The sequence below is a fragment of the Amphibalanus amphitrite genome, unplaced genomic scaffold (genome assembly GCF_019059575.1).
Source record: "Amphibalanus amphitrite isolate SeventyFive unplaced genomic scaffold, NRLGWU_Aamphi_draft 000006F_arrow, whole genome shotgun sequence".
Taxonomy (NCBI): Eukaryota; Metazoa; Arthropoda; class Thecostraca; order Balanomorpha; family Balanidae; genus Amphibalanus; species Amphibalanus amphitrite.
In genome coordinates, this window is record NW_024881502.1 from 2,391,205 (window position 1) to 2,417,500 (window position 26,296).

Sequence of the window (26,296 nt, forward strand, 5' to 3'; positions counted from 1 at the left end):
ATTGAATTTTGGAGGTATAAAAAATGCATAATAAATATTTTTTTGTGCAGTCACCGCGAAATGGGCTACCAATGGTCTTATCATGTTGCAAAAAACATGTGATAAAATGGCTTAACCCTATTAGTGGCAGGGGGGGGGGGGGGTTGTTTTTATCCACCCCTCAGGTTTTTCGGGAATATCTCCAAAACCGCTGAAGCTACGATGCTGAAATTTTCTGACTTTTCCTAAAACTAAATTGGGCACATTCCCTGAAAATTTCAAGTTCATAACTTTACCAGGGACGGCTCCAGAGCACTGGGAATTGGGGGGTCCTATTCGTGAAGCGAGTCATTTGGGCGAAGATCACGATGCTGCACCAGTTTTACGAACAGTGAATAAAAGGTATCATGTGATAACATATACAGTTATTGTGCATCCTCTTTTGACACGTTTTTGCTATAATAGGCGGATCCAGGCGTCCAAAAAGGGGGGTTATGTTTTACCTCCCAACATACATAGGTGCCCTGACACCGCCTATGCATTACCAATACAATTTTAGGCGTTCTCTCATAAGAAAATTATAACATAACAAGACCATTACCACCCTTTTTAGAAACAGTACCCACAAAAACCTTATTTACTATACTTTTTGTGTACCCCCAATCTCAATGATCTGTATCCGCCTATGATTTTTGAAAATGCATATTTTTAGGATCCATGTGAATTCCTGGTTCATTCTCTATCGATCGGCAAAAGTTGCGTTAAGATTGGTTCAGAAACCTGGCCGTGATAAACAGTCTAAAATGTATCTGCAATTTGCCCGTTTTTACCCCCCTCTACCCCCCCCCCTATTGACATTTTTTAATTTTTATTTTTTAGAAATGTAGATCACGTTGAGCGAAATCGAATGCCGTTTGAATTTTGAAAATCGGCCCGTTAGATCTCGAGATATCAAGGGGGGGTCGTAAACAGCCCCCCCCCCCTGCCACTAATAGGGGGTAGCCAGGAGCCTGCCACTAATAGGGTTAAAACAGATAAGTAATTCATAGGCGGCGTGGGGGGGGGGCTATTTCGCCACACCAGGTTTTCTTGGAAAGTACAAGAAAACCTGTAAGCAAGCTAGATAGACGCGGTAAAAAGCACTAGATAGCTCGCCTTAAGAGCTGTCAGAATCATTCAGATCATTATTCGATCAGGTCATCGCCCGATGCACCGGTGAGGTCACTGGAGGTCACCAAACGTAAAATTATCACGAATTGTTCCCGATTTTGACAACTTCTGACATAAGTCAGAAGCCAATAAAGTTACAGCGCCGCAGAATAGCGGATTCGATATCTCTTTCAAAGGCCTTTCTGAGTATTGTCAGATTTGACATAAGATCAACGGTTTAGCCTCTAGAGGGCAAAAACTCAAAATTAGACGTTTGTGCGGTTTGTGGAAAATGTTTTTTTTTTTTTAACTTTTTGACTTCAAGCTTGTACTACGCTGATTTTACCGTTATCACGTTTGTCTCGTCGAGACGCGTCGAATGAACTATAAGTTGACCTGAAAAGGTTATCTAAAAATTTGACCTCAGGTCAAGGTCACAGAAAAGGTTACGATACACATCAATCGATTCAGATTGTTAAGCTGAGCACATTTATGGTCTTTCAAGCGCTCTAGCATGCCTTTATCTAGTTATTGTAAAAAAAAAACTTTTGGTTATGTTTACTGGCCTGAGATGACCTCACGGACATTTAGGAGTCACATGTGCAATTTTCCTATTCAGTGTCTCATGTTCACATGTGTTCCGAGGTTTGAGGGCGTTTTCGGCCAACAGTAGAGCATTTCAAGTTTATCCCATTGACTTGTAACGAGAGGTCACAAAATTGGCCTTGACCTTAGGTTACCGATATCAAAATTCCAAAATTTACAAATTGTTGGAACTGATTCCCTCATGCAATAGCCTGAGGTTTAAACTTCTGGGATGTAGGCCGTGGGAATGACTGAATCAAAAGGTGTTTTAGAGGCATGGTCACTTAAGTTAGCCTGGTGACCTGACCTTAAGTCACCTGGGGTCAAAAATTTTACACGCGATGCGAAATTAATGTACCATTAGCTATACAAAGTTTCGCGACGCTGCACGCCGCAGTGTTCTTTACACACGTAAAAAATGGCACGCGTTACCCCCCCCCCCCCCCGGGCGAAAGTTAACTGATCGACTGGGCATTACATGTTAGGGGCAGGTCAGACTGCGTTTCACGGGCACTGTGTTTCAGGGGCACTGGCTGGCCGGAGGCGCCGCACACATGTAGGTACAGCCCTCAGTAGACTGCGTGGTAGGTATTCTTTTTTCGACAAAACCGGTAATAGCTCAAAGACTATGGTACCAGTCGATCGGAATTCGGAACTCATTGCACATAGATGCGCCATGCTCCGCTCCTTCGATTGAGTCTATCACTAAACAAAGTATATGCCTTGTGTAACAACAAAATGCAAAACTTTGTTTTGGGGGCAAATAGCTTACCCGAGCGGACATCTCAATGTGTCATCCGTGCTCTCCTCATAATATGCCCACGTGCGGTCGATACTCGAGTACTCTTCTGTTATATGGAATGGCGCCGCCGAAACGCATACCGATCGTTTAGGCCGGATCGAGCACAAATTTCTAATGTGGCTCAATTCCAACTGTCGTGACAAGTGTCATTCACTAGCTTACAGAGACCTGCTGAGGCATTTTAATCTTGTATCTGTAGCTGCCCGGAGAACTCAGCATGATGTGATGTTTATCCGTAACATTTTTAAAGGTAGAATCTCATCATCGTTTTTACTGCAGTCATTCTCACTCTGTGTACCCAGTCGTGTAACCAGACAGCAAACTAGTGTACTGCTGAACGTACCATTCGCTCGAGTGAGCACTGTCAAGGAAGGACTGTTTGGTAGGCTGCCAAGACAACTGAACCGTTTTCTGGACAGACATCCTACTGTAGACATGTTCAGCAGTAGCTTCTATCATTTTCGTCGTTCTGTTAAACTATACGCTGCTTCAGTATTGTAAGTGCAGACGGCTCCTTCCAATCCATTCCCTTCTGTTCTATCTCTCATCCCATGTCCAACATGTCCAGCTCGTGGCGACCTCTACATTGTAGCCACGAGCTGTTGGTTAGTTCTGGTTGCTAGTTTACTTTCTAGATGGCGCTGCTAGTAACGTTGTGGATAGTGGTGAACGGTGTAGAGTGAATTTTCGGACATGTTTTCATTCGGTCATCTCTAAGTCGCTGATGTGTCAAGAAGGATGAGAGGGACACGTGAGAGAGCATTGTTGTTTCGCATTCTCGTAGTTGGAAAGGAAACAGATCTCGGTAAGCATTATGTTTATCATTTTGCATGTATAATTATACCGTCGGCGTGCCTTAGATGAGCCAGATGAATGTTAAACATTGACTCGGAACCTGCTTGCGGGTGCAGTTTGCACATCTTGGGACGGAGCAGCAGCGCCAGCTGAGGCCTGAGAGAGCTGCTGTCGGAGTCTGGTGTTCATCTCCAGTAACAGATGAGGTGATGAACACTGATCAAAAGAGTGATCTAGTCGACCTTTTAATACTGAGAAACATTGTTTGTGTGCTGTCCCAGTAGTCAGCTGATTGGATATTGTCTTGGTGCAGCTTTATGGATCCCGTTGTGCTGCGTTCGTGTTTGCATTTGTTACTTTAAGGTCTCAGAGTGCAAATGCTGTGGTAGAAGCTAGTTGTGCTGAGATTCTGCACACTACCCAGACGACTGTTTGAAATCGCCTCCCTAATTTGTCCCTTGTTGAACTTTGATTGTTTCCCATCATCTTGTGTGATAACCCAGCCCCTTTTGACCGGCATAACCCTGACATTCATTGACCTGAGCTCCCTGATACCCTGCTGTCTCCTCCCTGGGTTACTGATACCAGCCTTGATACCCTCACCTCGGAGATGAACATCGACGAACTGCAAAAGGAAGAGCTCAAGAGTGAACTGAGCAAGAGAGGAGAGGACGTTAGAGGAACCAAAGCTGTCCTGAAGGAAAGGTTACAGCAAGTCCTGAAAGAAGAAGCCATGGATGGTGGGAAGCCCCCAGAAATCGAGAAAAAGAAGGAAGACATCAAAGAGGATGATGAAAACTCCACAAGCTCAAGCTCAAAACCAGCATCAAGTGCGCGGACTTCAGCGAGCATACGCTCAGAGAGAGCAATAGAAAAAGCCAAGCACGCGGGTCTGCTGGCGAAGAAGCGGGCTCTGCTGAAGAAGCACCAAATAGAAGCTCAAGAGGCGCAACTGAGAAAAATGAAAGAGGAACTCGAACTTCAGGCAGAGATCGATGAGTGTGCAGCAAAGGAAGAAGTTCTTGGCCGGTACGAAGATGCAGTGGTTGAAGATGACAATAAAGTAATGTCTGTACAAGAAGACCTCAAGGACAAGGAACGCAGAGATGCGGTTACAGCTACAGGCGAAGAGACAAGGTGGCCAAGAGCGACCAAGAAGAAAAACAGAGAGCCCGGTGTAGCTGCAGACGAAGTTGAAAACGGTTGAACGCCAGGTGCGGAGCCTCATGTTGAGGTCAGAGCCTCATCGGCCAGTGCAGATCTACAGCTCATGAAAAGGATAAATCTGCCCGAACTAAAGTTGAGTACGTTTGACGGTAAGGCTGAAGCTTTCAAACCCTTCATGAGAGCGTTTGAAACCAATATTGCGTCGAAACTAAATGATGAGTTTGAAAAACTGATGTATCTCATGCAAATGACAAGTGGTAAGGTGCGTGAGATTGTATCCACGTGTGTCCATCTGCCTCCAGACAGGGGATACCAGGAAGCGGTCAATCTGTTGAACCGAAGGTACAGCAACAACACGCAGACTGTGTCGAGTCTGATTGAAGGCCTGGTAAATCACCCAAGTATCAAGCCTGATGACGTTGATGCGTTGGACATGTTCAGCATCCATCTCCGTGGAGCGTACAACGCTCTGCAGACCATCCCAGGTGGCATCTCCGATGTTGGTCCGAAGACCATTGGACGAATAGTAGAGAAACTTCCATTCGGAATGATGGACAGATGGCGCAGGGAAGCTGATCGCATTGAACATGCCGAGAAGAGAACAGCAGAGCTCAAGAACTTGGTTGATCTAGTCGAACAAGAGGCTAGAGTCGCAAGGCATCCAGTCTATGGCAGGCAAGCGTTGAGCACACAGAGAAAAGATGCGAAGGTGACACCTACGAAGCACCTGAAAACCATGACTGGAAGTGTCAGGACTGATGCTGCTCTAGCCAAGAGGTGCAGGTACTGTAACGGGGACCACACGACCGACGTCTGTAAGGAACTGGCTCGGAAGTCCGATCACGAAAAGAAGACGTTCGTCATGCAGAAGGGCCTCTGTTTCTCATGCCTCGAGTTCGGTCACAGGGCAAATGACTGCAAGCTCAGGGCGACGTGTCAGACCTGTAAGAAACGACACCCAACAACTCTACACAGGATCACAAGCTCGACATCAAGCTCTACCGAGACCGTCACTACTGGCCACATCGCCTCCAATCGTGTCGCTGGTGGCGCTAAGCTTCAGGCTGTACGGGTCACGGTCAAATACAAAGGAGCCGCTACATCAACACTAGCTTTCCTCGACTCCGGAAGCACCCATTCGTTTGTTTCACAGGATCTGGTGAGAAAACTCGGCATGACACCACAGCAGAAGACTTCAGTCATCCTCTCTACAGTAAGAGATGAGTCGAAGCTGGAGAGCAGCCTGGTGACACAGGTGTGCATCGAGGACCTTCAAGGCGAGCACACCATGGAGCTGCCTCCGATGTACATGCTGAACAAGATATCGATCAGCCCGGAAGATCTCCCATCTGAAGAAGATTTGCAGATGTGGTCTTACCTATCAGAAAATGGAGTGAAGTTGGAGAAAGTTGACCCTGACTGTGAAGTGGGCCTCCTGATCGGGAACAACGCAGCAGCTGTTATGGAACCCATGCAAGTAGTTCAAGCTGTAGATGGTGGACCATATGCCGTACTGACGAGATACGGCTGGATACTGGGAGGAGTGAAGAAGGAGGGCAGGACGTGCCATCTGAATCGCATCAGTGTGCACATGGACACAGACAACTGGTTTGAGAACCAAGCCGACACGAGGAAAGGACTGTCCGTAGAGGATATCCAATGGTGTGCCCTGATGGAAACAGGCTGTGTGAAAAAAACCTCATGGATATGAAATCAAAATGCCTTTCCGAGAGAACGGAACGCTGCTGGGTAACAACCGAGAGCAATCAGAGAAGCGACTGGAGTCGCTGAAGAGGAGGTTTGAGAAGGAAGGTACGCCGCGGAGTACACAGCCCAGATGGCGGACTTGCTACAACGAGGGTACATCGAGGAAGCTCCGGAAACATCGGAAGAAACCGGCAAGTGGTACCTACCACACTTCGGTGTTCGAAACCCGGCAAAGAAGAAGGTGAGAGTGGTCTTCGACTGTGCAGCGAAACACAACGGGATATCGCTAAACGACAACCTGCTGCAGGGCCCCGACCTTACGAATTCCGTCTTTGATGTCCTTGTACGTTTTCGTGAACATCCGTATGCCTTTACCGGTGACATAGAGGCTATGTTCATGCAGGTGGAAGTTCCAGAGTACCAGAGAGACTACCTACGCTTCCTGTGGTGGGCAGACGGGGACGTGTCGGCGCCACCGAAGGAGTACCGAAACACACGGCATATCTTCGGTGCGAAGTCTTCCCCGAGCTGTGCGAATTTGGCGCTCCACATGACAGCCGACGACCATGGTGGCGGAAAACCGGAGGCTTGCGACACCATCCGACAGAATTTTTACGTCGACGACGTATTGAAGTCGGTCAGGAGCGAAGAGGCCGCCGTCAGCCTGGTGAAGGACTTGAAGGACGTGTGCGCATCAGGAGGGTTTAACCTCACCAAGTTCAACAGCAACAGCGCAAGGGTGCTGGAGTCTGTTGCCAGTGGAGACCGAGCCAGAGAGGTGAAGAAGTTTGAGCTGAACGCAGATGTTCATCCTGTTGAGCGCGCCCTTGGAGTCCTCTGGGACACGAGGTCGGACACCTTCGGGTTTCAGATCGACGTGGACAAATTGAAGAGGAAGCCGGTTACGAAGCGGGGCATGCTATCAGTAGCAGCTTCATGCTACGATTCACTGGGCCTGGTGGCGCCGTGCATCGTAAAAGGAAGAGCATTCATTCAGGAGCTGTTCCGCCTGAAGGTCCCCTGGGACGCACGTGTGCCTGACATGATCAGAGAGCGATGGGAGCGTTGGCTCCATGATCTGAGACATCTCAAAGACTTCGGTGTCCCGAGATGCATGTCTCCCAGAGGTGCAGAGCGAGCTCAGATCGAACTTCATCATTTTGCAGACGCCAGCACGAAGGCCTACGGCACCGCTTCGTACATGCGCACCGTTTACATGGACGGAAGTATCCACTGTGCACTTTTGACGAGTAAGGCACGCCTCGTTCCTCTGAAGTCAATCAGTGTCCCCCGGTTGGAGCTGACTGCTGCTAAGTTGGCCGTGCAGGTCGGTCAAGAGCTGAGCCGGGCCCTGAGCGTCGAAGTCGCCAACTTCAACTGGACGGATAGCACCACGGTGCTAAAGTATATCCAGAACGTGACAACGAGGTTTCACGTGTTTGTGTCAAACAGGCTCGCGGTCATCCACGACGGTTCATCGGTGGAGCAATGGAAGTACGTGCCAACAGAGTTGAATCCGGCCGACCTCGTGTCCCGCGGCACTGATGCTTCCAGCCTGTCTGAAAGTGAGCCCTGGAAGCAGGGTCCTGCCTACCTGTGGCGCACCAGTGATGAATGGCCGACGTGTCCCGAGAATATGAGACTCGAGAAGACAGACCCAGAGGTGAAGACAAGTGCATCAGCTGTCTTCTCGGCTGCGACGACAGCTAACACTGGGACGAGAGACGTGACACCGAGAGAAACAACCGCTTTAGCAACAGTCTCTGAATGCTCAGAGGCACCAAGGAAATCTCCTGTGGAAAAACTGGTGGATCACTACGGATCTTGGAAGCGCCTAGTGCGCGCGATGGCGCTGCTGCGCCGAGTGTTCGCCGTACTCAAGGAGAAGTCTCGAGAAAAGGCAGCACGAGATGACAGGGAATGCCATTCATCGGCCTCACGAACGGCCCTGACTCCGGGTGATCTGAGTGAGGCTGTACTGTGCATCGTGAGAGACGCACAGAGGAGACACTTCGGTACAGAACTCTGTGAACTTCGCGCAGGAAAAGAGGTTCGTCCGTCAAGCCGTCTGATACGTTTGAGCCCTTTCTTGAAAGATGATGTCGTAAGAGTAGGAGGCCGGTTTAGAAACTCACACCTGTGCAGAGCAACGAAGCACCCTCCGATACTCCGATAACTCCGATAACGCCGTATTCGTTACGGATTCGGTGTGCACCGGGAATTGCCATGTTGAGCGCCGTCCTTCGAATCAAGTGCGCCAAAACTATTTTGCTTATAAACAATCGAAAAATGGGCTAAAGCTAAGACCTGTTTCTTAATATCGGTGCGTCAGAATTTTAATTGGTTTTGCTCTCCTCTTTTTAAATTTATTCCTATCACTTTTGCAAAGTGGTTTATAATTGTATGGAGGCATATCATTGTTAATTAACTACAATTGTGGGCATGATACTATACAGAGAATCTTTTATCCTTTCATGGGTGGAGAACCTGCCCCGGCCACCCCGGCCGTGGCCGGGGTAACTTTCAGCCGACCCCGGCGCGGCCGGGGTAACTTTTTCCACTTTTGTAAATCCTAAAAGCTGTCTCCATACGAAAAAACTGCCACCTATAAAAGTGTCTCTCATTGTTCTTATCTACCTTGAAAAGTTTGTGAAAATTTACTTTATTTTCATTTTGGAGCTTCTATGTTTTCAAATCTTTTCATCGCGGAGCCCGACAAGTTTCATCAAACAGAATTAAATCATATTTAAGGGCAGTTATCGTAAGATGGCACTGCAATAACATCACAAGACAGAACGAGGGTAATATCAGTGAGATAGAAGGACGAGCTGCTGGGGCTCAAGGCTACCCCACTTAATCCGCGCCAGGGTGGTGGCTCTATCGTAACACGTTGAGTCGAGAGGAGGGCGTTTCACGCTCCTTCTAACTCGGCTACTGGGCTACGAGGCGAGAAGCGGAACGACGTTTGGAAGAGCGACAAACGTGATCAGAGAAATCTGGTCAGTGGTCATCTTTTAGGCGCAAGCACAATAATAAGCCCACCATAGATCATCAAAAGCCAAATTTCTCTGATTTTAGCGTTCTCCGACAACTTTTCTCACAGTTCATGAACATAACGGAACTAAAACACTGTAAACAAAACATTCGATAACTCGTTTAAGACTCGGTCGCTAATAATATTTCAGGTGCGAGCTCAAATCAATAAGAGGGTTTAAACGGTCCAATTTGACATTTTTGTGTGGGAAGGTTGCAACTTCCACGGAATAAGCTTTGCAAAGGGCATGATGACATTTTTAGCACGATCATCCAGCAAATTTGACCTGATGACCTGACCTGACACTAGGTGACATGCGTCCGAAATTTTAAGGCGTGTTGCAAAATTGTTGTTATAATTACATCAAAAGCCATTTTCCATAAAAACGTACAAACGACCATCCATTATTCCATCAGCCACAGAATAGGGGTTTGTTGATAACCGTTGACAAATATTTGAGCATCATCGTCTCTCTGACTTTCGGTCGCCGGCCGGGGTAACTTTTTCAAACATTCTCCACCCATGTTAATCCTTTTTTGGCATAAACAAGAAAACATGCCTATGCTGGTCAACGCTGAAGTTCATTTTCTACACTCGTGAATCGCTGCTATCCATGGGCAAGATCAACGTACCTACGCATCGTACAGTTTGCTCAATTGGCTTGCGAAGAGGCGGTGCAGTGTCCGTCCAAGCATCAAGTCTAGCAGGGGCAATATGGGCAGCGAAGTTGACTCAGAACTGCATAAAAGACGTGGCACGAGAATCTATGGATTGGAATTTATTTTGCGGACTTTGAACTTGACCTGTAACATACCTACATGATTAGGGCTAGGCTAGGCCTACGAAGGAAATGTTATCTTTAAATAAACGAGTGAAATGTAATTACGGAACACGAATTTTATGTACGTACGTCACTCAAGAGATACAAAGTAGGTTGTGACATTATGAAGGCATACCTACATGAAATAATGCCTAAAAATCAGTCGGCGAGTTGATACGATTTTTTTTCAAGTAGAAAGTTCCGCACTTGCACACGAGCAGACCGCTACCCGCTACCCAGACCAGCCCAATCAATCGCAACATGTGAGAAGGGGTGGGCACGTGCGCATGTGCCGACCAATACTCTCGCTGACCTTTGCAATCTGCATACTTTATATGCGTGGTGTCATTCAGCATACCAAAGTCCAAATGTGAGCGCTATCGGCCCAGCCGATCCCGAGATATGAAAAAGGGGTGCGCACGTGCGCACGTGCCGATCAATACCTTTGCCGACTTGTGAATTCTACATATAAGCATGTTATCATTCAGCATACTTGATATAAGCACTTTCGGCCCAGCCGATCCCAGATATGAAAAAGGGGTGCGCACGTGCGCAGGTGCAGATCAATGCTTTTGCTGACCTGTGCAATCTGCAAATAAACTTGGTTTTATTCAGCATAGGTACTTAATATGAGCGCTATCGGCCCAGCCGATCCCAAGATGCCAAAAAGGGGTACGCACGCGCGCACGTGCAGACCAATGCCTTTGCCGATCTGTTCAATCTTCATATGTACATGGTGTCATTCAGCACACCAAATATGAACGCGATCGGCCCAGCCGATCCCCAGATATGAAAAAGGGGCACGCACGTGCGCACGTGCAGATCAATGCTTTTGTCAACCTGTGCAATTTGCATATAAACATGATGTCATTCAGCATACCAAATATGGGCGCGATTGGCACAGCCAATCCCGAGATGTGAAAAAGGGGTGCGCACGTGCGCACGCGCTGAGGCAATTCGAAATCGTCCTAAGGTCACGGGATGTGTAGTGTGCACCCAGCCAAAACAACAAACAAATATTGAACCGTTTCCATTCAGCCGTTCCCGAGTTATGGTATGACGAGCTCTTTTGGAACCTCTCTCGTCGCACGTGACACGTGCTGTAACAGGCACTCATGAGTGATATCAATAGCACAGTTCAGGGTACAAAGGATGCAGCCCCTCCCCAAAGAAGACCGCTCATCAAACAGTCAAACCGTTTTGGAGATACATGTCAACAAAAGTCATTACGGCGGCTGGTCGGGCCGAAAAGTTCAATTTTCCCAACTCCTGTTACGTTCCGTAACGAGTACGGTGGACGCTGCCAGTTTACGGCGGCTGGTTGCCAAATTTCAACTTCGTCTAGAAAAGTCGCAATGCTTGGGGAATCTTGAGAAATGTCTAGCACATTACGGCCGTAACGGTTACGGCGTCATTACGGATCCGGTGTGAACCACGCATAAGATAGCAGTATGTTTCGTCCGACGTCCATTTAAACAAGAAATAGCAATCGAATTTTAACCGTCAAACGGTGTTGGCCGCAACAGGCCGACGGCGAGTCATATGGCTGGTGTTATCGCTACGGTACGCATTGTGTTCAGTATGGAGACTTCAACGCCGGGCGCCATGGGAAATGTCGAAATTGATTGGGCCCGCGCCGCCTGAATTTTCGGTGCAGCGAAAAAAGAACGGTGCCAATGGGCTTCAATGAACCCAGGGACGAGGAATATCCGCGGAAGCGCTTGATCTGAGACAAAAATATTAGATATGACACACCCTAATGTCCAGCTCGTGGCGACCTCTACATTGTAGCCACGAGCTGTTGGTTAGTTCTGGTTGCTAGTTTACTTTCTAGATGGCGCTGCTAGTAACGTTGTGGATAGTGGTGAACGGTGTAGAGTGAATTTTCGGACATGTTTTCATTCGGTCATCTCTAAGTCGCTGATGTGTCAAGAAGGATGAGAGGGACACGTGAGAGAGCATTGTTGTTTCGCATTCTCGTAGTTGGAAAGGAAACAGATCTCGGTAAGCATTATGTTTATCATTTTGCATCAGGGATGCGGAGCCGTGGAAATTTCAGACGGCTCCGGCTCCGGCTCCGGCTCCGGAGAAAAAATCGGCTCCGGCTCCGGCTCCGGCTCCGGGTGAAATGTTATGGCGGCTCCGGCTCCGGCTCCGGCTCCGAGTAAAATGGTCCGGCTCCGGCGGCTCCGGCTCCGGCTCCGGCTCCGACTCCGACTCAGTACATCCCCTATGCAATCAATTAAATACGGGTGGAAGAAAAATTGGATTGGTTATACGCGTTACTCTTTGCCATGACCGGCTCATGACCGCGTCCCCGCGCAAACGCACCTCGGAGAGAACTGGCAGAACAAAGAACTAGGAAGCGATGGCATTGGAAACGCAGTCGCCGCGAATCGGAGTTCACTGAACCATCGTAAGCTGACACCCGTCTCGGCAGAGACGGTGCTGGGAGTCGCAGTCCACTGCACTGGCTTGAAAACAATGGCCGTCACCTGATGACCGGTCCTCATGTTCTGGGGATGCAGTAGACGTGGGGGGGGGGGGGGAGGAGCAGACAGGAAGTTGATTGCGTACTGTGGGATACTGGGGATATTCGGCTTTTTTCATTCACTTGATTGCCCATGACGTAAGTACATACCATATGTTTCACTGCCTTGTACTGTCAAACCGAACTAGGTCAATTATTTTTTTCCTCTTCAAAAAATAAAAAGGAGCCGGAGTCGCCCCCTTTTTTGGCGGCTCCGGCTCCGGCTCCGGCTCCGGTCTATATTGTTTCACGGCTCCGGCTCCGGCTCCGGCTCCGGGCAAAATATGCCGGCTCCGGCTCCGACTCCGGCTCCGGCTCCGCATCCCTGTTTTGCATGTATAATTATACCGTCGGCGTGCCTTAGATGAGCCAGATGAATGTTAAACATTGAAGGAGGAGGCTACGAGGACGTGGGGCAACGATCATGTGCTCATGTGAACCAATAGCTACTCCTCTGCCGTATCCGGACTAGTCATTCAGCTTTTACCTTTTACTTTTGTTCCACTCTTAATTATCATCGTCATTCTTGTATATCTATATGTACGGTTTTACTGTGCTTTACTGTGCGTGTGTGTTTTTTTTCGAGTAGGTTTGTGCTGTATGCGTGTTTGATTTTATGAATTGACTTCGTCTTTCAATGGGAATCCCGTCGACGATCTTGGTAAATAAATAAATAAATAAATAAATAAATAAATAAATAAATAAATAAATATAAACTTTTGGGTTTTGTTGCCAAACTGGATGGAAAATGAATAACGATGGTAATGCCAATCTAAGGTGCGGAGCCTCGCGCGTCTTGCTGTTACGATTTTCGAGTGACCGATAGCATAGTATCAGCGTTATTATACCTACCACGCAGTTTGCAGAGGGCTGTACCTCCTACTGCGGTTCTCCGGGCGCCGCGTTCGCCCCACCAGCCCCCCCCCCCTCCCGCTGTGTGGTCCCCGTCGCTGAGTGGCGTATTTTAAAACGACCGAAATAACGATACTGCCGTATTTTTTCGGCAAGCGGCTTGAGAGAGGAGAGAGACAGAGACAGAGACAGAGACAGGCACTGCGGTCGCGACGACCAGTCCGATTCGACTCCCCCTGAGACGACTGCCTGGCGCCCGCGGCTGTCTGGGGCGACGAGTCCAATTCGACCGGCCGACCGGCCGCGTCAGGCGCTCTGCGGCTCACCCCGACACCCTGGCGGCGCCCGGAGCGCGGGCCCAGCCAGTGTGACAGCGCCACTCTCGGCTCACCCGACCGCGGGCCCAGCCAGTGTGACAGTGGCACCCACCACTCTCGGCTCACCCGACCGCGGGCCCAGCCAGTGTGACGGCGGCACCCACCACTCTCAGCTCACCCGACCGCGGGCCCAGCCAGTGTGACAGCGGCACCCACCACTCTCGGCTCACGCCTACACACGGACGGCGCCCGGAGCGCGGGCCCCGCCAGTGTGACAGCGGCACCCACCACTCTCGGCGTCGCAGATGTCCGCGTGGCCGTTACAGTCGCAGGGCACGCAGCGCGCGAAGGCGCCGCCGTTGGCCGGCTCGTGCCGGAACCCGGGCTCGCACGACTCGCAGAACTGGCCCACGTAGCTGCCAAAGGGCAGAGAGCACGGGGCGTCAGCAGCCAGCGCCGAGCCGGCACGGCAAACGGCACAGGACGCGCGGGCTGCCGCCGGCGCCAAACCGGACACGGCGCCACGGCTGTATGGGATATTGTGGACAAGTTTTAACAAACCAAAAATGCGCCGATATCCATCAAAGAAATTGACATCCAACGTTGGTTGACCTATGCACTTTATGTAAAAATAACAAGAAGGTAAGCACGAGTGGGTGACACACTGAGCTGCCGCTGCCGCAGAGAGGGGGTTCAGTGGCGGGCGGCTGAGCACTCGGTATTGGAGTGTGGGGATGACACTGCGCGCAGAGCCGCGGCTGCACACCTCTAGTCAGCTAGCGTGGCCGGCAGCACAGTGTCACAACTCACAGTCTCCGCGGGGCGCCGGGCCGCCCGTTACCCTACCCTGCCCGACTCGTTAGTTGGGCCCGTTACCCGGTTACCCGGGGGCGCGTTACCCTGGCGGGCAGGTGCACGTCTCCACCCAAGTGGCCTCCTTGCCACGGATCCCTCTCCGAGCCGACACCAGCGAAAACGACTCCAAGAAGCCCACACCTGCCGAGAGAAACACAGAAAAATCAATCGAAATGTGTGAAACGTTTCAGCACCATTACTAGTTGGGAGGTCACATGTGCACTATAGTTCGTTTATTTCAAGTTCGACCCTCACTGTAAACGTCTCTTTGAACACAACACGAGAATTGCTAGCTGAATTACTGAAAAGTCAATGTTATATTATCGGAGTTCAAAACTTATAATGAAAATTATTTTTCATATCTCCAATACAATGTGCACTGACCAGTTTTCTCAGTAATTAAGCTAGCACTTATTGTGCTTTGTTCAAAAAGATGTTTACAGTGAGGGTCAAACTTAGAAAGAAAAAAAACGAACTATAGCCAGTAGTAGAGATGGCAAAAGATGAAAATTTTGGGAACCAGACTCGAACCAGACCCGGCTGGACATTTCTGGAACCAGTCGGACCGGTCTTTAGTTGAAATCGGAACCAGTTGGACCCGTTCCCCAAAAGTCAATTAATACAAACTACTTGTAGGTATCATTAGTTGGCATCATGTAAAACAGCCTATTTCCCACTGGGAATAGGTACTCATGAGCTACTGTGTGCAAAGAAACATTCACTGCATATTTTGCGATAATGTGTAGTGTGCAAGATGTATAGTTTATGGTAGGACCCGGTTGGACCCGTCAGAAAATTTCCAGGAACCGGTCTGGACCCATATGGGTCCAGACTGGTTCTTTGGACCGGGTCCTCGGGTCCACATTTTGCCACCTCTAGCCATTAGTCACTGATGTTAACGATTACAACGCTACTGACACCAATGCTACCTATGCCTCCCTAGTATGCATATGTATGCTGCAGTATACCATGCGAATGCTAGTGAGACATTGCCACTATGTCATGGTCAATCAGGAAAAATCACGACGGTTGGTATATAGTCGTGGTAGGGTATCGAATAATGCTTGTTTAAATATCGAATCGAACATAACTTTAACATAACATGATTAGGTAGATGTGCTAACACATATGATTGAATGTGCCATAAACATTTTAGATAGGTAGGTACTAGGGTGACCCGCGTGCTCCGCAACGCGAAAAGGGATATTTTCGATCGGCGGGTGTTCGGTTGTTCTTGTGTCGGTTGGGTTATCTATCCATTTCGGTCGATTGCTTTTTGACGGCTAAACGTTTTGGTTTGTGGAAAAAATATCCAACGCATCGAGGTGCCCGTGTCTGATAAGCATGCTTTCCACTTCAGAATCTGTCAAATGTGCTTTATAATTTAGGCGCGTAGTTTTATGACAAATTAAAGGCGTAGATAATTTTCACTAAAAATCGTTTTGCAGAGGTTTGAAACATTTATATTTTTAAGAATACTGTTGTAAACATTTTAGATAGGTATACATGCATGTGAGATCTCTGTGATTTGCTGCATACCTATCGAATAGATGCGATTCGAGCAACTGCAAGCGACCCAAAGAGTTTCTTCCTAAAGGATGAATATTCGTAACAACTGAAGGTGCAGGTCATTTTGCAAATAGTTGAAAAAGACCGCATGCCAACTCATTTATCAAACCCAAATCAAACCCTCGATTGCCTTGATCAAACCGCTCAAACCTTGACCAAGCCTTGCACTAGCCCATGGATGAGATAGCTCTAATTAGCCGTAGGATGGAAGAACACACTGAGTTCGAGTATCAATGTGAACCGTTGGCTCGCCCGGCGCTGATGTATTCGTTGTGCGCTTAGTGGTGGCTGTACAGAGCACCGCTGCTGCCAGCGCTCAGACAAGCTAACGACTGGGTGGAAATCCCAGACGGACTGTCAGCAGCTGCACTCCACCTGTCCCGGTCCGCCGGGCGCAGCCATGAACGAGGCGGCGTGCGCGTCCGGTGCCCAGCGGCCGGCCGGCGCCACCTTCCCGGACGTGGCGCCGGCCGAGCTGTGCCGCCGACACTCCTGTCTGGACAACTTTGTGCTGACCGCCTGCGTGGCCAAGGCCTCCGACAACCTGGCGCGCCTGGACGAGCTGCTGCGCACGCAGCCGCTGGCCGACACGGTCAAACGCAGCTACCGCGCCGCCGCCGCCGCCGCCGCGGACGAGGGCGACCAGTCGCGGACGGCGCGCCGGCTCGGCCGCCAGGGCGCGATCATCACCGACGGACGGCCGCCGTCGGGCCGGCTGGCGCGCGACGTGCACGGCCTCCTGGAGAACGTCGGCACCCTGCTGCGCCGCCTAGAGACGGACGTCCACAAGACGTGGCGGCGCATCCAGCAGCTGGAGGCTGCCTCGGCGGCCGTTCAGGGGCACATGCGCGTTACCAGCGAGGGCTGCTCGCAGAAGCTGGAGCGCCGCATCCACACCGTACAGACGGAATGGCGGCGCGAGCAGGCCGCGCTGAGCGGCGAGCGCGCGCAGGCGCGCCAGCAGGCCGTCAGCATGGCGACGTCTATCGCGGCGCTGCAGCAGCGCGCCGGTGCAATCGGAGAGTACGTCACACACGTCCGAGAGGAGGCCATCACGGTCGGCGAGGGCGCGCGACACGACTTTGCCCAGCTGCGCGAGCTCAAGGAGCGGGTGCGCGCGCTGGCCCGCCAGAAGCGTCAGGAGGCGCGGCGCACGGCGCAATTGCGTCAGTTGCTGCAGCAGCAGCGCTCCGAGGGACAGATCCGTGCCATGCAGCGCGTTGTCCGGCGCCGACAGCTTAGCGAGCGACTGGCGGTGAGCCGGCGGGACGCGGCCGCGTCCAGCAGCGCGCTGCAGCTGCTCGAGCAGCAACTGGCCGCCGCCGAGAGCGCGGCCAGCAGCCGCGCCGCCCAAGTGGGCGCGTCGCTGACGGAGCTGAGCCGACTGAGCGGCACCGCGCTGCCGCCGCTGGACAGCGACGAGCCGGGCCAGTCTGTGGAGCGGCTCTGCGCCGCTGTCCAGGACGCCGTAACGCAGGCGGTGCAGCGGCTGGGCGCAGCGCGCAGCAGACAGCTGCAGACCGAGCTCGGCCGCCGCGACCGCGCCATCCAAATCACACAGATGGTCGCCGTCGAGCAGGCGCTGCACGAGGAACACGAGCAGCTCGAAATCGAAATCGAGGGGGTCAAGATATCCAAATTGTGCAGCAACAGGCAGATCCGCAAGAACGTCAACATGATCACGACACGCAGCATCCAGACGCGGAAGAGAATCCACGAGACGGTGCGGAAGTGGAAGGAAGCCGAGCAGCTGGCCGACGCCGTCCAGCCGGAGATCTACGACCTCCAGGGCGACATCAAGGACGTGCAGGTCAAGCTGAAGTCGGTGCTGAACAAGCAGGAGCCCATCCTGGCCAAGCTGACCGCGCTGCGCCGCCAGTACCAGGAGGAGGAGGACGAGCAGCAGCGCAAGATCGACTTCGCCAAGGGCGAGGTGGCCTACCAGAGCCAGGTACACCGGCAGCTGGAGGCCCAGCTGAGCACCACCCAGAACACGCTCCAGCTGCAGCTGGAGCGCTACGAGCTGACGCTGGCGCAGCGCCAGACGCTCGAGGACACGTTTGCCACCCGGCTGGCCGTGGCGCAGCCGCGCCTGGACGCCCTGGTGCGCGAGAACGCGGCGGCGCTGCGCCGACTGGCCTCTATGTCGCGACAGCGTAGCGGCGCCGACCACTTCATCGACGAGCACGGCGCCGCCGTCATGACGCAGAAGGTGGCACTGGCGTTCGCCGCCCAGGTGCAGGAGTCGCAGATCTTCGAGCTGGAGCAGCACGTGCAGCGGCTGACGGGCGCGCTCGAGCAGTCGCGCCGCGCCGAGGCCGGCTACGCCGAGCGGCTGGGCCGGCTGCGGCCGCGGCGCGCCGCGCTCACCGAACAGATCGCCTGTCTGGACAGCGAGCTGCAGTGGCGGCGCGTCTCGCACGGCGCCCAGCTGGAGCGGCTGCGCCACATGGCCCGCCTGGTGGCCGACTGGGAGCGGCTGCGCGCCCAGCAGCTCGGCGTGCACCAGCACTTCCTACGCCAGGCGAGACACAAGACCGACTCGCTGGGCGCAGAGTACCAGCGCGGCGTGCGGCTCAACGCCGAGCTGCGCGCCCGGTACAGCGCGCTGGTGGAGCACTGGCTGGCGGCGCGGATGCGCACGGCCGGCCGGTTTTTGCCGCAGCTGACAGTGCGCGCCGACCTGTGCGGCAGGCTGCAGGTGGTGCGACTGGTGCGCACCGGTGTGCACGCCACCGACCGCACGCTCGGCCTGCGCCACCTCTACTTCAGCGGCGAGCACGAGCGTGGACAGGCGCGGCTCGGCCAGCTCTACAGCACCGTGCGCATGATGCGAGACGAGATCGCGCTGGCCAGCGAGCACGTGGTGCGCCTCTTCATCGGCCTGATGAAGGGCGAGGTGCCGTTCGTACGTCGCGCCGAGCTGGTGACCGACGTGCGGGAGAGCGCGGCCCAGACGGAGCGCGGGCGGCCGCAGCCGGCCGGCGGCCCGCAGCGCCCGCAGCGCCGCCGGCAGCTGGTCAGCCTGGTGGCCGAGGTGGGCCGCGCGCCCGGCGCCGCTGGTCTGCCGCCCGTCAGCAGACCGGCCGATCAGCCGCTCAGGGGCATCGGCACACTGCACCACACGGAGGGCTCGCCGCACGACAAAACGCCGCGCCTGCCCAAAATATGAACGGCGCGTGTCGTCACCAGCCTACAGCGACCTCTCCCCCCCCCCGCCCCGCTCGGCTCCGGAGTGGGCGGGTATGGTACCTCCCCCCAGCAGACAAGGCGGGGAGGGGAGGTCAGGGCGCACGCACACGCCGCTTACCTTCCGGGGTGTAGGTGGCGCGGATCTTGATGGCAGTCAGGTTACTCAGCAACGCAATAAAGTCTCGCGCCCGCAGCCGCGGGCTCCAGCCAAAATCGGCGTGCTCGTGCAACCGGAAGGTGAACTCCTGGTTCTGGGAAGCCAGCGGTCAGCACGGGGTCAGTAGGAGTCAGCGGTCAGCACGGGGTCAGTAGGGGAATCAGCGGTCAGCACGGGGTCAGTAGGAAAGTCAGCGGTCAGCACGGGGTCAGTAGGGGAGTCAGTGGTCAGCACGGGGTCAGTAGGGGAGTCAGCGGTCAGCACGGGGTCAGTAGGGGAGTCAGTGGTCAGCACGGGGTCAGTAGGGGAGCCAGCGGTCAGCACGGGGTCAGTAGAGGAGTCAGCGGTCAGCACGGGGTCAGTAGGGGAGTCAGCGGTCAGCACAGGGTCAGTAGGGGAGTCAGTGGTCAGCACGGTCGACATATGCACCGTACACCAAACGTAACAACCGCTACTGATAATTGATGACAGCCAATCGTTGAACGATCTGTGCGATGGATCCTACTCATTGATGTACCAATAGGTATCCCCATCCCCAAACATAGGAATAAACTAGCACATCACGGGCGGAGACTTCCACTGGCGTCCAGCTGGCGTCTAACTGAGCAGACGTCCAAGTTGGCGTCTAACTTGGCGTGGACGGAGACTTCCAAGCTAGACGCGTCTAAAGTTAGTAGTCGCCAGCTAGACGCAGTCGCCGTCCAGCTAGACACGTCTAAGACTTAGCCGCGTCTAGCTAGACACGAAATGGAAGTCTCCACCCCACATGTTTCCACATTCGATACATACAAAGTAATCCGTTATCCAAGGTCAAGTAAATGTATATCGTAAATCATGATGAAGATGCATGCAGGCAAGTCGGGTGCCGACGGAGCAGTTGCGGCCGCTAACCTGCAGGGTCGGCATTGCGTTCCCCTGCCCGAAGATGGGCTGAGAGACCTCCATGCCGGCGCCCTGCAGCAGCACGTCGGCCACCGAGGCGGCCGGGCCCGGCTCGCCGATCCGCAGGGTGAACAGCATCTCTTGGTTGTAGCTGGAGCGCTGGTCGCCCAGGAACCGGTCTGACACACAGAGCAGCTGGTGAGCGGCGGTCTGACACACAGAGCAGCTGGTGAGCGGCGGTCTGACACTCAGAGCAGCTGGTGAGCGGCGGTCTGACACTCAGAGCAGCTGGTGAGCGGCGGTCTGACACACAGAGCAGCTGGTGAGCGGCGGTCTGACACACAGAGCAGCTGGTGAGCGGCGGTCTGACACACAGAGCAGCTGGTGAGCGGCGGTCTGACACACACAGAGCAGCTGGTGAGCTGTGGTCTGACACACAGGTCACAGAGCAGCTGGTGAGCTGTGGTCTGAGTTCTGACACACAGAGCAGCTGGTGAGCTGTGGTCTGACACACAGAGCAGCTGGTGAGCTGTGGTCTGACACACAGAGCAGCTGGTGAGCGGCGGTCCGACACACAGAGCAGCTGGTGAGCGGCGGTCCGACACACAGAGCAGCTGGTGAGCGGCGGTCTGACACACAGAGCAGCTGGTGAGCGGCGGTCTGACACTCAGAGCAGCTGGCGAGCGGCGGTCTGACACTCAGAGCAGCTGGTGAGCGGCGGTCCAATACACACAGAGCAGCTGGTGAGCTGTGGTCTGACACACAGAGCAGCTGGTGAGCTGTGGTCTGACACACAGAGCAGCTGGTGAGCGGCGGTCTAACACACATAGAGCAGCTGGTGAGCGGCGGTCTGACACACAGAGCAGCTGGTGAGCTGTGGTCTGACACACAGAGCAGCTGGTGAGCTGTGGTCTGACACACAGGTCACAGAGCAGCTGGTGAGCGGCGGTCTGACACACAGAGCAGCTGGTGAGCGGCGGTCTGACACACAGAGCAGCTGATGAGCTGTGGTCTGACACACAGAGCAGCTGGTGAGCGGCGGTCTGACACACACAGAGCAGCTGGTGAGCGGCGGTCTAACACACAAAGAGCAGCTGGTGAGCGGCGGTCTAACACACACAGAGCAGCTGGTGAGCGGCGGTCTGACACACATAGCAGCTGGTGAGCGGCGGTCCGACACACAGAGCAGCTGGTGAGCGGCGGTCTGACACACAGAGCAGCTGGTGAGCGGCGGTCCGACACACAGAGCAGCTGGTGAGCGGCGGTCCGACACACAGAGCAGCTGGTGAGCGGCGGTCTGACACACAGAGCAGCTGGTGAGCGGCGGTCTGACACACAGAGCAGCTGGTGAGCGGCGGTCTGACACACAAAGAGCAGCTGGTGAGCGGCGGTCTAATCTAACACACACAGAGCAGCTGGTGAGCGGCGGTCTGACACACAGAGCAGCTGGTGAGCGGCGGTCTGACACACAGAGCAGCTGGTGAGCTGTGGTCTGACACACAGAGCAGCTGGTGAGCTGTGGTCTGACACACAGGTCACAGAGCAGCTGGTGAGCGGCGGTCTGACACACAGAGCAGCTGGTGAGCTGTGGTCTGACACACAGAGCAGCTGGTGAGCTGTGGTCTGACACACAGAGCAGCTGGTGAGCGGCGGTCCGACACACAGAGCAGCTGGTGAGCGGCGGTCCGACACACAGAGCAGCTGGTGAGCGGCGGTCTGACACACAGAGCAGCTGGTGAGCGGCGGTCCGACACACAGAGCAGCTGGTGAGCGGCGGTCCGACACACAGAGCAGCTGGTGAGCGGCGGTCTGACACACAGAGCAGCTGGTGAGCGGCGGTCTGACACACAGAGCAGCTGGTGAGCGGCGGTCTAACATACAGAGCAGCTGGTGAGCGGCGGTCTGACACACAGAGCAGCTGGTGAGCGGCGGTCTGACACACAGAGCAGCTGGTGAGCGGCGGTCTGACACACAGAGCAGCTGGTGAGCGGCGGTCTGACACACAGAGCAGCTGGTGAGCGGCGGTCTGACACACAGAGCAGCTGGTGAGCGGCGGTCTGACACACAGAGCAGCTGGTGAGCGGCGGTCTGACACACAGAGCAGCTGGTGAGCGGCGGTCTGACACACAGAGCAGCTGGTGAGCGGCGGTCCGACACACAGAGCAGCTGGTGAGCGGCGGTCTGACACACAGAGCAGCTGGTGAGCGGCGGTCTGACACACACAGGGCAGCTGAAGTGGAACTCATCTCGAAGCAAGACTTGAAGCAACACAGTCGGTATAGACGTTATTCCGTACAATCTGAGGGGGACAAAGCGTCGAACTCGGCACAGTCTGAGCTACCTAGACTGAGTCCGCACTCTCTGAGGGGCCAGACCAGAGTCTGCTGCACGCCGCCACGGGTCTAGTTGAGCCCAGCGCGGCCGCTCACCTGGCGCACTAAAGTAGACGGCCTCCTGGCTGGGCGAGCTGACGGCAATCACCTGCACCAGCGGACGGTACGCGTGGGACACCGGCTGGCCAGAGTACGACACGGCCGTCCAGCCCTCGTCCGAGCGGACAAACTCCGACTGCGGCACCACTGCGGGGGAGGGGGGGGGGCACTCAGAGTCACAGCGGCGGGCACTCAGAGTCACGGCGCAGCAGACGAGTCAGAGTCAGTCACAGCGCAGCAGACGAGTCACAGTCAGAGTCACAGCGCGGCAGACGAGTCAGAGTCAGAGTCACAGCGCAGCAGACGAGTCTGAGTCAGAGTCACAGCGCAGCAGACGAGTCAGAGTCACAGCGCAGCAGACCAGAGTCACCACGGCAGACGAGTCAGAGTCACAGCGCAGCAGACGAGTCAGAGTCACAGCGCAGCAGACGAGTCAGAGTCACCACGGCAGACGAGTCAGAGTCACAGCGCACCAGACGAGTCAGAGTCACAGCGCAGCAGACGAGTCAGAGTCACAGCGCAGCAGACGAGTCAGAGTCATAGTCACAGCGCAGCATACGAGTCAGAGTCAGAGTCACAGCGCAGCAGACGAGTCAGAGTCACAGCGCAGCAGACGAGTCAGCTCAGAGTCACACTAGCAGGAGCCACAAGGTCACAGCGGCAGGAATTACAGTGACAGGAATCGCCTCGCACACCCTACGAGTAGCTGGTGTCTACCCCGCCAGTAGCCGGTGTCTACCCCGTCAGTAGCCGGTGTCTACCCCGTCAGTAGACGGTGTCTACCCCGTCAGTAGACGGTGTCTACCCTACCTTCCGAGTAGCCGGTGGCGGCGTCGCAGATGGAGCTGTGTCCGAAGCAGAAGCAGGGCGTGCAGCCGAACTGGTTCTGCTCGTCGATCGAGAAGAAGCCCGGCTTGCAGCGGTCGCACGTCTGTCCCTCGACGTTTGCCTTGCAGCTGCACACGCCCGTGTCCGGGTCGCAGGAGGGCTGATTGGCCAGCGACCCGGCCACGTGGCAATTGCACGGCCTGCAGCCCTGTGTGCCGGCCGCGGGGGGGTCAGACGACCGGCATCGAGATCGGACAGACAGCGGCGACACATGGGCCCAATCTTACCAATGCACAACGGGACCGGAGCGAAAATTAGCGCGACATCAGACCGGTAATTTTCGTGTTTCGTGCCCGCTTTTCACATGAAAGGGATGGTAGAAGCATACAAATGGTAGTCGGTGTACTTTGGAAGCAATTTCTGATAAATTTGATTAATCAATCATTAGTAATTTAAACAATTAATTAATTAACTAATTAATCAGTTGACCTGCGTTGACCTCGACTCGGTTCGGTCACGTGATAAGATGGCAACACCTGTCAGGTCAGGTCATGACGGCACCGGAAATTCCAGTAAGCAAATAGTTAATGTAGCCACTAAAACTATGATGGGAATCTGATGGCTTACATGACTATATAACATATTAAATACGGGTCAGAAAAGTGTAGGTAGGTAATTAGGTATCAAACGCTCCGATAGCAGGTACGGATATGTCCGGACAACACTTAACCCGCGCCCCACTGGGGGGGGGGCTATTTATAGCCCCCCCCCTCCCGTTTTTCTGCAATAACTTCCAAACCGCTTGACGAATCGACGCCAAACTTTCAGTACCTTCGGCTGCATCAATTTGACACCTTGTGTCAAAATTTGAACTTCGTAGCTACCATAGGTCGGCCGAAAATGACGTCAGAGTGACGTCATGTTCGTCCGATTTCGACGCAAAACATTGAGCCACGGCAATCGCTCCCAAGAGCTCAGTTTTTAAGCTAGATCCAATTTCTTTGCATGCAAGGACTCAGAATTGACCGCGCTATCAAACTGCTATCTCGGATTTTCAAAATTTTGAAAATTTCGAAAATTTTATATAATAATATTCAAAATTTATATTTTTATATTTTTTTCAAAAAGTTTTTGACTTTTCGAAAAAAACCGGAATATATGTGACAGAACGCATGATTATGACTAACTCTAGCAAGTTTTAGCTAAATATCTTCAAAAATGGCCAAGTTATACGCATTATTGCAAAAAATTCACAATTATTAATTTTTCAAATCAATTTTTCAGTACGTATTTCGCATCGTACACCAATATAAAGGACACCATCGTGTTCCTGAGCTCAAACTGCATCCAATAGACACCTTTTTTGTTGAAAAATTTCAACTTCAAAATTTGACCTGTTTTGACCTGAAAGTGACCTGACCTAAGCTAATTTCGACTCAAAATGACCTTGAATGACACACACGACATCAAATTCGAAATATATGGCCTAAATGGACCATAAAACATGTGTCACGTGACCGACGCATGATATAATATTTTCGTGACCTGTGATGACCTGACCCTGACCTGAAAATCAAAGTACAAGTTTGGTACCCTCAAGGTATCTAGAGCATCTGTTCACGAGTGTGGAAACCAAAAATGAGCCTGATCTGACTTGTAAGACGGCGGCCAGAGCCCAAAATGTGAACAAGCCAAAGTGCTAATAATTTTTACTTTGACCTGACCTGTGACGTCATCGGTGACCTCGAGGTCAATGAAATTAGGTTTCGCTCGACAGTTTTTCCGGGGCTATCAGACGCCGTTTGAATTTTGACGATCGGCCCAGTAGTTTCGGAGTTAGGAGGGGGGGGCTATGAATAGCCCCCCCCCCCCCCCCAGTAGGGCGTGTTATACACAGACCCCAGTGGGGCGCGGGTTAAATATAGTTGGCACTTGGTAACCTTGTTCGACTCCTGAGAATCTGTTACTCGCAGCTTCCGGCCGGCTCGGCCGGCAAGGATAACCGACACAGGGAGGACAGAGGGTAACCGACACAGGGAGACGGACAGAGGATAACCGACACAGGGAGACGGACAGAGGGTAACCGACACAGGGAGACGGACAGAGGGTAACCGACACAGGGAGACGGACATAGGGTAACCGACACAGGGAGACGGACAGAGGGTAACCGACACAGGGAGACGGACAGAGGGTAACCGATACAGGGAGACGGACAACGGACAGAGGACAACGAACCGACATAGGGAGACGGACAGAGGGTAACCGACACAGGGAGACGGACAGAGGGTCACCGAGACAGGGAGACGGACAGAGGGTAACCGACACAGGGAGACGGACAGAGGATAACCGACACAGGGAGACGGACAGAGGATAACCGACACAGGGGGACAGAGGGTAACCGACACAGGGAGACGGACAGAGGGTAACCGACACAGGGAGACGGACAGAGGGTAACCGACACAGGGAGACGGACAGAGGGTAACCGACACAGGGAGACGGACAGAGGGTAACCGACACAGGGAGACGGACAGAGGGTAACCGACACAGGGAGACGGACAGAGGGTAACCGACACAGGGAGACGGACAGAGGGTAACCGACACAGGGAGACGGACAGAGGGTAACCGACACAGGGAGACGGACAGA

The 26,296-nt window shown here is 53.4% G+C and overlaps 1 protein-coding gene across 1 annotated transcript in view; it reads right to left on the reverse strand.

The window, feature by feature from the left end:
• Nucleotides 1-26,296, reverse strand: part of LOC122377717 (laminin subunit gamma-1-like) — a 163,530-nt gene that overhangs the window by 93,679 nt on the left and 43,555 nt on the right. Inside the window, exons 10-15 of the mRNA XM_043358081.1 lie at nucleotides 23,635-23,860; nucleotides 22,822-22,971; nucleotides 20,402-20,571; nucleotides 19,472-19,604; nucleotides 14,637-14,733; nucleotides 14,026-14,153 (exon numbers count right to left, since the gene is read on the reverse strand). Coding sequence (XP_043214016.1) covers nucleotides 14,026-14,153; nucleotides 14,637-14,733; nucleotides 19,472-19,604; nucleotides 20,402-20,571; nucleotides 22,822-22,971; nucleotides 23,635-23,860 — 904 coding nt within the window. The remainder of the gene's footprint in view (nucleotides 1-14,025; nucleotides 14,154-14,636; nucleotides 14,734-19,471; nucleotides 19,605-20,401; nucleotides 20,572-22,821; nucleotides 22,972-23,634; nucleotides 23,861-26,296) is intronic.